The 14,735-nt window shown below is 51.3% G+C and overlaps 1 protein-coding gene across 1 annotated transcript; it reads left to right on the forward strand.

The window, feature by feature from the left end:
* Positions 1-1,217: 1,217 nt before the first annotated feature.
* On the forward strand, positions 1,218-12,571 carry LOC311373473 (fibroblast growth factor receptor 3-like; the record flags this gene model as incomplete). The annotated part of the gene is made up of 12 exons (XM_084490239.1): positions 1,218-1,316; positions 2,084-2,228; positions 3,350-3,525; positions 5,335-5,483; positions 5,988-6,109; positions 6,491-6,601; positions 8,710-8,900; positions 9,288-9,410; positions 10,107-10,177; positions 10,970-11,107; positions 11,633-11,738; positions 12,401-12,571. Coding segments are annotated over 12 exons (1,602 nt in total), but the record flags the coding sequence as incomplete, so codon positions are not given.
* Positions 12,572-14,735: the final 2,164 nt, after the last annotated feature.

The raw sequence follows: 14,735 nt of genomic DNA on the forward strand, positions 1-14,735 counted from the left end.
GGGTGTGTGTGTGTGTGTGTGTTGCATCTCAGGGTTTGTTTTTAAGTCAGAGGTTCTGGTGTCAGTATTTGATCAGGGTTAGGGTTCTGTTGAGGGTCTGTGTAGAGTTCTGACGCTCAGTAGGGTTCTGTCAGTAGGGTTGTGTTCTGTCAGTAGGGTTCTGTCAGTAGGGTTGTGTTCTGTCAGTAGGGTTGTGTGTTCTGTCAGTAGGGTTCTGTCAGTAGGGTTCTGTCAGTAGGGTTCTGTTCTGTCAGTAGGGTTCTGTCAGTAGGGTTCTGTTCTGTCAGTAGGGTTCTGTTCTGTCAGTAGGGTTCTGTCAGAAGGGCTTTGTTCTGTCAGTAGGGTTGTGTCAGTAGGTTCGTGTTCTGTCAGTAGGGTGTGTCAGTAGGGTTCTGTCAGTAGGGTTGTGTTCTGTCAGTAGGGTTGTGTCAGTAGGGTTGTGTCAGTAGGGTTCTGTCAGTAGGGTTCTGTCAGTAGGGTTCTGTCAGTAGGGTTGTGTTCTGTCAGTAGGTTCTGTCAGGGTTCTGTCAGTAGGGTTCTGTCAGTAGGGTTCTGTCAGGGTTCTGTCAGTAGGGTTGTGTCAGTAGGGTTGTGTCAGTAGGGTTCTGTCAGTAGGGTTGTGTCAGTAGGGTTGTTGTCAGTAGGGTTGTGTCAGTAGGGTTGTGTCAGTAGGGTTCTGTCAGTAGGGTTGTGTTCTGTCAGTAGGGTTGTGTTCTGTCAGTAGGGTTCTGTCAGTAGGGTTCTGTTCTGTCAGTAGGGTTCTGTTCTGTCAGTAGGGTTCTGTCAGTAGGGCTCTGTTCTGTCAGTAGGGTTGTGTCAGTAGGGTTGTGTTCTGTCAGTAGGGTTGTGTCAGTAGGGTTCTGTCAGTAGGTTGTGTTCTGTCAGTAGGGTTGTGTCAGTAGGGTTGTGTCAGTAGGGTTCTGTCAGTAGGGTTCTGTCAGTAGGGTTCTGTCAGTAGGGTTGTGTTCTGTCAGTAGGGTTCTGTCAGTAGGGTTCTGTCAGTAGGGTTCTGTCAGTAGGGTTGTGTTCTGTCAGTAGGGTTCTGTCAGGGTTCTGTCAGTAGGGTTGTGTCAGTAGGGTTCTGTCAGTAGGGTTCTGTCAGTAGGGTTGTGTCAGTAGGGTTGTGTCAGTAGGGTTGTGTCAGTAGGGTTGTGTCAGTAGGGTTCTGTCAGTAGGGTTGTGTCAGTAGGGTTCTGACTGCCTGTCTGTCTCTCTAGAGCCGGGTCAGCCGGCTCACGGAGGCCGTTGATTCGCTGGTCCTGCTCAACGTGTCGCTGGGCGACAGCGGCCGCTACTGGTGCCGCGCCTCCAACTTTGTAGGAAAGTCTGAAAACGCTTTCTGGCTCAAAGTGCTCACCACAGGTAAACACCGGCGCCCAGCCCCCCCGGGGCCTGGGCCACGCTGTGCTGACTGGTTCTCCTGGGTGGTGGTGGGTGGTGGTGTTCTGGCTGGTTCTCCTGGGTGGTGGTGGGTGGTGGTGTTCTGGCTGGTTCTCCTGGGTGGTGGTGGGTGGTGGTGTTCTGGCTGGTTCTGCTGGGTGGTGGGTGGTGGTGTTCTGGCTGGTTCTGCTGGGTGGGTGGTGGTGGTGTTCTGGCTGGTTCTCCTGGGTGTTTGGTGGTGGTGTTCTCCTGGGTGGTGGTCTATGCTGTTCTGACTGGTTCTCCTGGGTGGTGGTCATATCAGTGTGTGTGTGTGTGTGTGTGTGTGTGTGTGTGTGTGTTGAGGGACTGAGGTACCACTGTACCAAATGAACCTTTACATCATGCTGCTGTCGTACAAGATGGTGTTTGGTGTACCTCCTCCATCATCTCATCCTCCCCGTTCTCCTCCTCCTCATCCATCACCTCCTTCTCCTCCTCCTCCAGCACCTCCTCCATCACCTCCCCCTCCTTCTCCTATTCTCCTGCAGGGTGACTCTGCTACAACGGTCTTCTCACGTGTGTGTGTCTCTCTCTCTCTCCTCCCTGCTCGTCCCTGGTCCAGACCGCTGGTATTAACACCACTGACAGGGAGCCGGAGGTGTCTGGTCTTCTTACATGTCTCTCTCTCTCTCTCTCTCCTCCCTGCTCCTTCCTGGTCCAGACCGCTGGTATTAACACCACTGACAGGGAGCTGGAGGTTCTGGTGCTGCTGAACGTCTCCCTGGACGATGCAGGGGAGTACACCTGTCTGGCTGGGAACTCTATCGGTTATGCTTACCACTCCGCTTGGCTCACGGTTCTCTCAGGTAGTCTCCCCCTCCCTCCTCCTCTCTGGGTCTCCTTCCCTCCTCCTCCTCCCTCCCTCCTGCTCCTTCACCGCCGTGGTGGAAGCCTGCCTCCTCCGCTAGCTGCAGCGTGCAGCCTCCTGTGTAGTTACAACACGTGTGTGTTCCCCTGATTAGCAAGCTGTTAGTGGCACGGCTACGCTATCATTAGCCTCCACTGCAGCAACGAGGTGTGTAATCACTCCTTGTCAGAGTGGAGGGGAGCTCCTATACACTAATGAGCTCCTCGTTCATCACCTGCCTGGGGAAACACAGGTGTGTAACTACACAGGAGTCTAACTACACAGGAGTCTAACTACACAGGTGTCTAACTACACAGGTGTGACCACACAGGTGTGTGACCACAGGTGTGTGAACACAGGTGTATTGCTACTCAGGTGTGTGACCACACAGGTGTAACTACACAGGTGTGTGTGACCACACAGGTGTGTGACCACAGGTGTCTAACTACACAGGTGTGTTACTACACAGGTGTAACTACACAGGTGTGTTACTACACAGGTGTGTGAACACACAGGTGTGACCACACAGGTGTAACTACACAGGTGTTTGACCACAGGTGTGTGAACACAGGTGTAACTACACAGGTGTTTGACCACAGGTGTGTGACCACACAGGTGTAACTACACAGGTGTTTGACCACACAGGTGTAACTACACAGGTGTTTGACCACAGGCGTGTGACCACACAGGTGTAACTACACAGGTGTATTGCTGGTGGAACAGGTGGAGCTACCTGTTCTAGTAGAACTACCACTCTTCCTGCCGTATACGGTCACATGACCGCATACGGCTTCCAACGAACAGGCTCCAGCTAGCTGCTGAAACATTCATGAATCACACTTTAAACATGCTGCTGGGTAGAATAATGCTTTGATGCGAACAATGTGTTTTGTTGCATGACTTAATATCCCAAAGAGACGGATATATTAATGTAATAGATCAATTATCATAGGTGCTAACGAGTGAGCATGGCTTGACATTGAGACATTAGCTCATTAGCCCACTTTGTAGATCGTATGAATAATAAGCCGTGTGATGACGTTAACGAAGCCTCTGTGGCGTGTGCGTTCGGAACTCCAGAACTGGAGCAGAACAAGGAGGACGACTACGCGGACATCCTCATCTGGGTGACGGGCTGCGTGCTCTTCATCCTCACCCTCGTCATCATCGTCTTGTGTCGCATGAGGATGACCACGCAGAAGACCCTCCCCTCGCCCGCCGTGCACAAGCTCTCCAAGTTCCCCCTCAAGAAACAGGTAAACAGGAAGTACACACCGGATCTGTTGTAGACAAGAGACTGGTGACAGGAAGTACACACCGGATCTGTTATATACAAGAGACGGGTGACAGGAAGTACACACCGGATCTGTTGTAGACAAGAGACGGGTGACAGGAAGTACACACCGGATCTGTTATATACAAGAGACGGGTGACAGGAAGTAGACACCAGATCTGTTATAAACAAGAGACAGGTGACAGGAAGTAGACACTGGATCTGTTATAAACAAGAGACAGGTGACAGGAAGTAGACACCAGATTCTACTATCTATCTATTACAGTACCAGATTCTACTATATATCTATTATAGTACCAGATTATACTATATATCTATTATAGTACCAGATTCTACTATATATCTATTATAGTACCAGATTCTGTTCTAATTATATCATAACACCAGAGACGGGGAACAGGAAGGGAGCTATCTTCATGTGAGTGGAGCTGCTCCTCTCCGCTCTCCGCTCTCCTCTCTCCTCTCTCCTCTCCCTCTCCTCTCCTCTCTCCTCTCCTTTCTCTCTCTCCTCTCTCCTCTCTCCTCTCCCTCTCCTCTCCTTCTCTCTCTCCTCTCCTCTCCGCTCTCCTCTCTCCTCTCTCCTCTCCTTCTCTCTCTCCTCTCCTCTCCTTCTCTCTCTCCTCTCCTTTCTCTCTCTCTCCTCTCCTTCTCTCTCTCCTCTCCTCTCCTTCTCTCTCTCCTCTCCTCTCCTTCTCTCTCTCCTCTCCTCTCCTTCTCTCCCTCCTCTCCTTTCTCTCTCTCTCCTCTCCTCTCCGCTCTCCTCTCCTCTCCTTCTCTCTCTCCTCTCCTCTCCTTCTCTCTCTCCTCTCCTCTCCGCTCTCCTTTCTCTCTCTCCTCTCTCCTCTCTCTCTCCTCTCCTCTCCTTCTCTCTCTCCTCTCCTTCTCTCTCTCCTCTCCTCTCCTTCTCTCCCTCCTCGCCTCTATTAGTCCACTGCTATTCTCTAACCCTTGACCGGTCTCTTAAGGAGAGGCTGGTGGTGGTAGTTGCTATGGTGGGCCTGTTGGGAGTTGAACCGACGGCAGAAGGAGAGTTCCTCCATGCGTGTGTTTTGTAAAACACCCCAAAACACCGGGATGAACGCTGCCACTCCGAGCAGACACGTCTTGATGTCAACATATGGAGTCTGTTAGCTTAGCTTTCTCTGTTTCTAGAAGAGCTCGTGTCTTTAGTTGAAACCTCTTTTTATTGAGAGGATCAGTCCTCACGGGGAGCTGGGATTCTTCCTGGTTTCTGACCAATCGGCTCCCCTTGCTCTTATATGGAAGTCCAGGAGAAAAGCCTTATTGCATTTTTCTCTAATATTTATTTTCGAGGATGGTTCTGAAAGAAGTGAATCTCTCCCGTTCGCTTGGTTCTTCATAACTCACTAAATCTCCTTAATGCTCCGTTATTACTTTTCCTTCAAATCACACGACCCAGGGCAGCAGAGTACATATTATATCATATACAGTATACTAGTGGGCCAATCAACACACATACACAGAATGGTCAAATAGAGCAGCAGGTTCAGTGGGTGTTGATAGGGCTGTGACTCCTCCCCTTAAGGCTGTGACTCCTCCCCTTAAGTATTGGACTCCTCCCCTTCAGGAACTAGAACAAGTGCGTCCTTGTTGATAGGGCTGGGACTCCTCCCCTTAAGGTTGTGACTCCTCCCCTTCAGGTACTAACACAGGTGTTGAGTCTGTGATGTTAGGGATGTGACTCCTCCCCTTAAGGCCGTGACTCCTCCCCATTCAGAAACTTGAACAGGTTTTTCTTTTTGCACCCAAGCAGGTATCCTTGGATTCTAACTCGTCCATGAACTCCAACACCCCATTGGTCAGGATCGCCCGCCTGTCGTCCAGCGACGGACCAATGCTGGCCAACGTGCTGGAGCTGGAGCTGCCCTCCGACCCCAAGTGGGAGTTCTCCCGGACCCGGTAAGAGGCTCGCATGTTGAGACACGAATACACACCGCATTGATCCACCAGCCTCTCTGATCAGAAGCCCAGACCACCTGATCAGGGTGGATCATGTGTTCTACACACTAATGATGGTGATAATGATGATGGTGATGATAATGATGGTGATGATGGTGATGATCATGGTGGAGATGATGGTGATGATGATGATGGAGATGATGATAATGATGATGATGGTGATGGTGATGATCGTGATGATGGTGATGATGATGATGGAGATGATGATAATGATGATGATGGTGATGATGATGATGATGATGATGATGGAGATGATGATGATCGTGATGGTGGTGATGATGATGGTGATGGTGATGGTGATGGTGGTTGTGATGATGATGATGGAGATGATGATGGAGATGATGATGGTGGAGATGATGATGATGGTGATGGTGATAATGATGACGATGGTGATGATGATGATGATGATGATGACGATGATGATGATGATGATGGTGTCTCCAGGCTGACGCTGGGGAAGCCCCTGGGTGAAGGCTGCTTCGGTCAGGTGGTGATGGCCGAGGCCATCGGAGTGGACAAGGACAAACCCAACAAGCCTCTGACCGTGGCCGTCAAGATGCTGAAAGGTGATTGGTTGTTCAGGTTGAAAACAACCTGCAGAATGTTACGGTGGTTTGTAGTAATATCACATTAACCCTTGTGTTACTGTTTCTAGTAACATTACCTTAACCCTTGTGTTACTGTTTCTAGTAACATTACCTTAACCCTTGTGTTACTGTTTCTAGTAACATTACCTTAACCCCCATGTTAGCGTTTCGAGTAACATCACGTTAACCCTCGTGTTGGTGTGTTTCTAGTCATAAAAAAAAAAGTTCAGTCAGGCTTCTTCACCAGCCTGAACAAGAAGTAGCAATTCATTAAAAAAAAGTTTAATTAATAAAGTAATTTTTACTTAAAATTAAGTAATTGTGATAATGTGGTGAACACGTTTGAACCGTGTGTTCCAGACGACGCTACAGACAAGGACCTCTCTGACCTGGTGTCAGAGATGGAGATGATGAAGATGATCGGCAAACACAAGAACATCATCAACCTGCTGGGAGCGTGCACTCAGGACGGTAGGTCCTATATCAGGACGGTAGGTCCTACACTCAGGACAGTAGGTCCTATACTCAGGACGGTAGGTCCTATATCAGGACGGTAGGTCCTACACTCAGGGCGGTAGGTCCTACACTCAGGGCGGTAGGTCCTATATCAGGACGGTAGGTCCTCACTCAGGGTGGTAGGTCCTCACTCAGGACGGTAGGTCCTATATCAGGACGGTAGGTCCTATATCAGGACGGTAGGTCCTACACTCAGGACGGTAGGTCCTATATCAGGACGGTAGGTCCTCACTCAGGACGGTAGGTCCTCACTCAGGACGGTAGGTCCTCCACTCAGGACGGTAGGTCCTATATCAGGGCGGTAGGTCCTATATCAGGACGGTAGGTCCTACACTCAGGACGGTAGGTCCTCACTCAGGACGGTAGGTCCTATATCAGGACGGTAGGTCCTATATCAGGACGGTAGGTCCTACACTCAGGACGGTAGGTCCTCACTCAGGACGGTAGGTCCTACACTCAGGACAGTAGGTCCTATATCAGGACGGTAGGTCCTATATCAGGACAGTAGGTCCTACACTCAGGACGGTAGGTCCTATATCAGGACGGTAGGTCCTCACTCAGGACGGTAGGTCCTCACTCAGGACGGTAGGTCCTCCACTCAGGACGGTAGGTCCTATATCAGGGCGGTAGGTCCTCACTCAGGGCGGTAGGTCCTACACTCAGGACGGTAGGTCCTCACTCAGGACGGTAGGTCCTACACTCAGGGTGGTAGGTCCTCACTCAGGACAGTAGGTCCTACACTCAGGACGGTAGGTCCTACACTCAGGACGGTAGGTCCTACACTCAGGGTGGTAGGTCCTCACTCAGGACGGTAGGTCCTATATCAGGACGGTAGGTCCTATATCAGGGCGGTAGGTCCTCACTCAGGACGGTAGGTCCTCACTCAGGACGGTAGGTCCTCACTCAGGACGGTAGGTCCTCACTCAGGGCGGTAGGTCCTACACTCAGGACGGTAGGTCCTCACTCAGGACGGTAGGTCCTACACTCAGGGTGGTAGGTCCTCACTCAGGACAGTAGGTCCTACACTCAGGACGGTAGGTCCTACACTCAGGACGGTAGGTCCTACACTCAGGGTGGTAGGTCCTCACTCAGGACGGTAGGTCCTATATCAGGACGGTAGGTCCTATATCAGGGCGGTAGGTCCTCACTCAGGACGGTAGGTCCTCACTCAGGACGGTAGGTCCTCACTCAGGACGGTAGGTCCTACACTCAGGGTGGTAGGTCCTCACTCAGGACGGTAGGTCCTATATCAGGACGGTAGGTCCTATATCAGGACGGTAGGTCCTATATCAGGACAGTAGGTCCTCACTCAGGACGGTAGGTCCTCACTCAGGACGGTAGGTCCTACACTCAGGACGGTAGGTCCTATATCAGGACGGTAGGTCCTACACTCAGGGTGGTAGGTCCTCACTCAGGACGGTAGGTCCTATATCAGGACGGTAGGTCCTCACTCAGGGCGGTAGGTCCTACACTCAGGGCGGTAGGTCCTATATCAGGACGGTAGGTCCTACACTCAGGGCGGTAGGTCCTATATCAGGGCGGTAGGTCCTACACTCAGGACGGTAGGTCCTACATTCAGGACGGTAGGTCCTCACTCAGGACGGTAGGTCCTCACTCAGGGCGGTAGGTCCTATATCAGGGCGGTAGGTCCTACACTCAGGACGGTAGGTCCTACATTCAGGACGGTAGGTCCTCACTCAGGACGGTAGGTCCTATATCAGGACAGTAGGTCCTATATCAGGACGGTAGGTCCTCACTCAGGACGGTAGGTCCTACACTCAGGGCGGTAGGTCCTACACTCAGGGCGGTAGGTCCTATATCAGGACAGTAGGTCCTCACTCAGGACGGTAGGTCCTATATCAGGACAGTAGGTCCTATATCAGGACGGTAGGTCCTACACTCAGGGCGGTAGGTCCTACACTCAGGGCGGTAGGTCCTACACTCAGGGCGGTAGGTCCTCACTCAGGGCGGTAGGTCCTATATCAGGACGGTAGGTCCTACACTCAGGGCGGTAGGTCCTACACTCAGGGCGGTAGGTCCTCACTCAGCGTCTCTCTGGGCAGGTCCTCTGTACGTCCTGGTGGAGTACGCGTCTAAGGGGAACCTCCGGGAGTACCTGCGGGCCCGGCGCCCCCCCGGCACCGACTACTCCTTCCACACCTGCAAGATCCCAGAGGAGCAGCTCACCTTCAAAGACCTGGTGTCCTGTGCCTACCAGGTGGCCCGCGGCATGGAGTACCTGGCCTCGCAGAAGGTAAAGCCTAGACCTAGTCCAAACCCAGTCTAGAGCTAGTCCAAACCCAGCCTAGACCTAGTCCAAACCCGGACTAAATCAAGCATTAGCCAAGATTAGCTTAGCATGGAGTACCTGGCCTCGCAGAAGGTAAAGCTCAGTCTTTTCACAGACTAAACCTATTCCAAACCCAGTCTAGACCTAGTCCAAACCCAGTCTAGACCTAGTCCAAACCCAGTCTAAACCTAGTCCAAACCCAGTCTAGACCCAGCATTAGCCTTGATTTGCTTAGCATGGAGCCTAGTCTAATCCCAGGTCAAGCCTAGTCCAACCTAGTGAAAGCAACGTGTGAACAGTAGCATCCCTAGTGTGTCTGGATACGTTGGACTCAACCTCCTCTCCCTGCAGTGTATCCACAGAGACCTGGCAGCCCGGAACGTTCTGGTTACCGATGACAACGTGATGAAGATCGCAGACTTCGGCCTCGCCAGAGACGTGCACAACATAGACTACTACAAGAAGACCACCAACGTGAGTCTGACTCTGCATGCTTCACAGCACCTGGTATCACCTGATCTCACCTGGTTCACACCTGGTACACATACCTAGGCTCACACCTGGTACACATCTGTCTCAAACCTGGTACACACCTGGTTCACACCTGGTACACATACCTAGGCTCACACCTGGTCTCACACCTGGTACACATCTGTCTCAGAACTGGTGCACACCTGGTTCACACCTAGGCTCACACCTGGTCTCACACCTGGTCTCACACCAGGTACACATCTGTCTCAGACCTGGTACACACCTGTCTTCTCACACCTAGTCTCACACCTGGTTTCACACCTAGTCTCACACCTGGTACACACCTGGTCTATAACACTAACCCTGTTGTGTTGTTCTGGCTGTGATGTTGTTGTCGTGTTGTCATGTTGTTCTGGCTGTGATGTTGTTGTCGTGTTGTTGTGTTGTTCTGGCTGTGATGTTGTTGTCGTGTTGTTGTGGCTGTGATGTTGTCGTCGTGTTGTTGTGTTGTTCTGGCTGTGATGTTGTCGTCGTGTTGTTGTGTTGTTCTGGCTGTGATGTTGTCGTCGTGTTGTCGTGTTGTTCTGGCTGTGATGTTGTCGTCGTGTTGTCGTGTTGTTCTGGCTGTGATGTTGTCGTCGTGTTGTCGTGTTGTTCTGGCTGTGATCTTGTTGTTGTTGTGTTGTTGCCGTGGTGCAGGGCCGTCTGCCGGTGAAGTGGATGGCTCCGGAGGCTCTGTTCGACCGGGTCTACACGCACCAGAGCGACGTGTGAGTCCAGCGCTCCTTCCCGCCCCCGCCGCCGCCGCCGCCGCGGGGCTAACATGCCTCAGAGCGTTAGCGTCAGCGCTAATCTCTGTGGTGCAAATACCAATTCATAATGTCCCACAGTCCACTGGCACCCCCACCTCACACACATGCACGCACACAGACACACACACACGCACACAGACACACACACACACACACATAGGCACACACGCACACACACACACACACACACACTCTCTCTCTCTCTCTCAGGGTAATCCAGCCTCCATTGTATCCTAGCCTCCACATTCCACGCTACACTGAGATTCTAGCCCGTCCAAACCTCACAGACATCAGAGAGGAGACCCGTCTGTCTGTCTGCCTGTCTGTCTGTCTGACTGTCTGTCTGACTGTCTGTCTGCCTGACTGTCTGTCTGTCTGTCTCTCTCTAGAAAAGTAAGCAAGAGTGTGTGCTTTCAGCCAGCAAGCCAGTCAGCCCCCCAGCCAGTCAGCCCACCAGCCAGACAGTCAGACAGTCAGTCAGTCAGTCCACCAGCCAGACAGTCAGTCAGTCAGTCAGTCCACCAGCCAGACAGTCAGACAGACAGTCAGTCCACCAGCCAGACAGTCAGACAGACAGTCAGTCCACCAGCCAGACAGTCATTTAGTCAGTCAGGTTAAGCTTGACTCTAATCCTTGAGAAAGAGGTCCTAGTGATCCAATGTGCATCAGGCCAGAAGCATCATGGGAGCCCCTGACCCCTGACCTCTCCCCCCCCCCTCGTGACCCCTGACCTCTCCCTCCTGCCCCCAGGTGGTCGTACGGCGTGCTGCTGTGGGAGATCTTCACGCTGGGGGGCTCCCCCTACCCCGGGATCCCGGTGGAGGAGCTGTTCAAGCTGCTGAAGGAGGGCCACCGCATGGACAAACCGGCCAACTGCACCCATGAACTGTACGACTGCTGCGCTAGGCTACGCTAGGCTACGCTAGGCTACGCTAGGTTAACATGTCAGCAGAACAGTAAGCTCTGTTACCTCAGGCTACGCTAGGCTATGCTAAGTTAACATGTCTTCAGAACTGTAAGCCCTGCTATGCTAGGCTACGCTAGGTTAACATGTCTTCAGAACTGTAAGCCCTGCTATGCTAGGCTACGCTAAGTTAACATGTCTGCAGAACAGTAAGCTCTGTTACCTCAGGCTAGGCTAGGCTAGGTTACACTCCATTAACATGTCTTCAGAACTGTAAGCCCTGCTATGCTAGGCTAGGCTATGCTATGCTAGGTTAACATGCCTTCAGAACTGTAAGCCCTTCTATGCTATGCTAGGCTAGGCTATGCGAGGCTATGCTAGATTATGCAAGGTTAACAAATCTTCAGAATTGTAAGCCTGGCTCCACTTTAAAAATTATGTGATTTGTGATTGGTTGTTGCTCCAGGTGAGGTATTAATGAGGTGAGATGTGATTGGTTGTTGCTCCAGGTACATGATCATGAGGGAGTGCTGGCATGCGGTTCCATCCCAGAGACCGACCTTCAGACAACTGGTAGAAGACCATGACCGAGTCCTGTCCATGACGTCCACTGACGTAAGTCCACTGCTATCCCTCCTAGCACAGAGGCTAACCCTCCTAGCACAGAGGCTAACCCTCCTAGCACAGAGGCTAACCCTCCTAGCAGAGAGGCTAATCCTAGCACAGAGGCTAACCCTCCTAGCACAGAGGCTAACCCTCCTAGCACAGAGGCTAACCCTAGCAGAGAGGCTAACCCTCCTAGCACAGAGGCTAACCCTCCTAGCACAGTGGCTAACCCTAACCCTAGCAGAGAGGCTAACCCTCCTAGCACAGAGGCTAACCCTCCTAGCACAGAGGCTAACCCTAACCCTAGCACAGAGGCTAACCCTAGCACAGAGGCTATCCCTCCTAGCACAGAGGCTAACCCTAGCAGAGAGGCTAACCCTAACCCTAGCAGAGAGGCTAACCCTCCTAGCAGAGAGGCTAACCCTAACCCTAGCAGAGAGGCTAACCCTAACCCTCCTAGCAGAGAGGCTAAGCCTCCTAGCAGAGAGGCTAACCCTAGCAGAGAGGCTAACCCTAGCAGAGAGGCTAACCCTCCTAGCAGAGAGGCTAACCCTCCTAGCAGAGAGGCTAACCCTCCTGGTTAGCCTAGCTCCCTGGGGGTGGGAAGTCTCCACCTTAACCCAGATGACGGCGCCCCGTCCCGGCTGACCTTTGCCCCCTCTCCCTCCCAGGAGTACCTGGACCTGTCCGTGAGCTTCGAGCAGTACTCCCCGACGGGGCGGGACACCGACAGCGCCTGCTCCTCCGGAGACGACTCGGTGTTCGCCCACGACCCCCCGCCTCAAGAGCCCTGCCCCCCCCCCGTCACGTCGCCTGGCAACGCTGTCATCATCAGGACTTAAGCCCCGCCCCCCCCCCCCCCTTGCCACGCGGGGTCACTCTTCCGGTGACCTCGGGACAGAGCAGCTCCGACCTCTGACCGCTAGGTCTCCACCTCTTCCTCCACCGTCTTCCTTCTTCCTCTTCTTCCTCTAAAAAAAAAAAAAAGACGAGATCTATTTTTATACTGGGCCAGTTTCTCCATAACCGTCTGTGGGATCAAACCATTCCATGGCGAGGTGTGTGGTGTGTCACTTCCTGTTGAGGAGGGAAATGATTTCACAGCAGGAAATGAAGACCACTGGTCGGTGAGTTGCTGACCAGTGATCCTGGGCATTGAGCTGTGTTTAATATGATGTATTGGTCAGTACTTCGGTCCGTACGCATTGAGAGGATTCCTCCGAGGAGAAGGCCCGGACGGTGGAATCGAAGTCTCTCTCAATGTTTACTTCAGACCCGGACGCGAAGCGGCTAACTGGGCTAGCCTAGCGTGTGTGTTCAGAAAGAACATTACCAAATACCATCAAACCATCTGTGAACTTCATGGAAGAACCTTTCAGGGCTGTAAGTAAAAGCTATAGTTTGAGTTTTTTTTGTATCTAGAAAATGGATTTTATTGTAAATATATAAATGCAAGGATGTATCATATTGCTTTTCACAGACATGTACTTAAAAAACACAAAACACATTTTTCTAGAATTCTAGAACACACTGTCATGGGAGACATGTAATCATTTTGAGTCACACAAAAAAGTTTATTTGAATAATTAACGTGTATATTTGTAAAGGTATTTATAGACTTGACATGTTTGAAAGATCTAGTTTAGAACTTAGGTACTGTAAGCAAAGATTTGTTTTTCTTTTTTTTTTATAACTTATTTTACAGTAGAACTGCAAGTCTTCAGATTTACCATTTGTCTGTTTTTTGTTTTGTTTACTGTAAACAAAAAAGAATGTATGACGTGTACAAAGAGGACGTTCACATACCGTTGGGTTTGTTGTCCTCCAAGGTAGAAGCTCCAAACGATAATTTTTCCACCGTAGAGTTTTCACTTTAGCAATATCCACACTACGCTGATACCTGTGGCAGGGCAGCTTCTCCTGCTGCCATTGCCACTGCCTTCCCTGTCTTCACCAAGTGCTCCATCCATCCTACAGTGTGGCGTCTTCAGCAGGGTGGATGTCCCTGGCCAGTGAGGCCAGTGCAGGGTGGTGGATCCAGGTAGTGTAGGGATCGACCAATATCGATTTTTTTTTTTTTTAGGGCCGATACCGATACCGATTTTTTTTTCATCAGCCTTTAGCCGATGACCGATAACGCCGATACCGATTTTCTTGAGCCCGATATTTTGGAGCCGATGCTGCTTTTGATCACTCAATTTACATCATAAAAAATAACAAAATGGACACAAAGGAACATTTATTGAACCGTCTGTAAATCATGCCAGGAAAAAAAATGTTTAAAAAAAAAAACGGCGAAAAAAATAATATCGGCCGGCCGATATATTGGTCGATCTAATCCACTCTATCACTACAGCGTGACGTCTTCAACAGGGTAGATGTCACTGGCCTGTGAGGCCAGTGCAGGGCGGTGGTGGTTGGACGTTGACGCAATGCAACGACCTCTGCAGTTGCTTCAACGCAGTCGTGAACCTGTTTTGGTTCTGCGTCTGCTTTTTAGGCGACGCCCAGGTTACAATTTTTGGGAGGCGCACTTTTCAGGCCCTTGCTGTGGACGCAAGGAGGGTCCGCAAAGACGTAATGGGTCCGTAAACGCCCTTGCGTTGCGTCGACGTCCAACTATAACTCATAACCTTTAGCGTGGTGTCGTGGTGTCTGGCCAGTGAGGTGTGGTGGATCCACCCCATCCGTACAGTGTGGTGTCTTCAACAGGGTATATGAAGGGTGGGGGGATCCACTTCATCCTAACAGTGTGGTGTCTTCAACAGGGTAGACGTCACTGGCCTGTGAGGCCAGTGACGTGTGGGCTTCCAGAGAGAAAGCTGTTATTGTCGGACGGCACTTCGGCGAGCCTTAGGCCGCTCTGGTCGTTAACAGTAAGTAGAGTAGCCTTCATGTCTTAACAGAAGGCTGCATGGTTTATTCTCACCCTAGCCGAATGTAGGCCGGGTTTCTTTCACATTATAAATGTCTTCCTCACAAAAGATAATTTGTTCACCAAACGTG

This window comes from Micromesistius poutassou, assembly GCF_964030765.1.
Source record: "Micromesistius poutassou genome assembly, contig: SCAFFOLD_5045, whole genome shotgun sequence".
Lineage (NCBI taxonomy): Eukaryota > Metazoa > Chordata > Actinopteri > Gadiformes > Gadidae > Micromesistius > Micromesistius poutassou.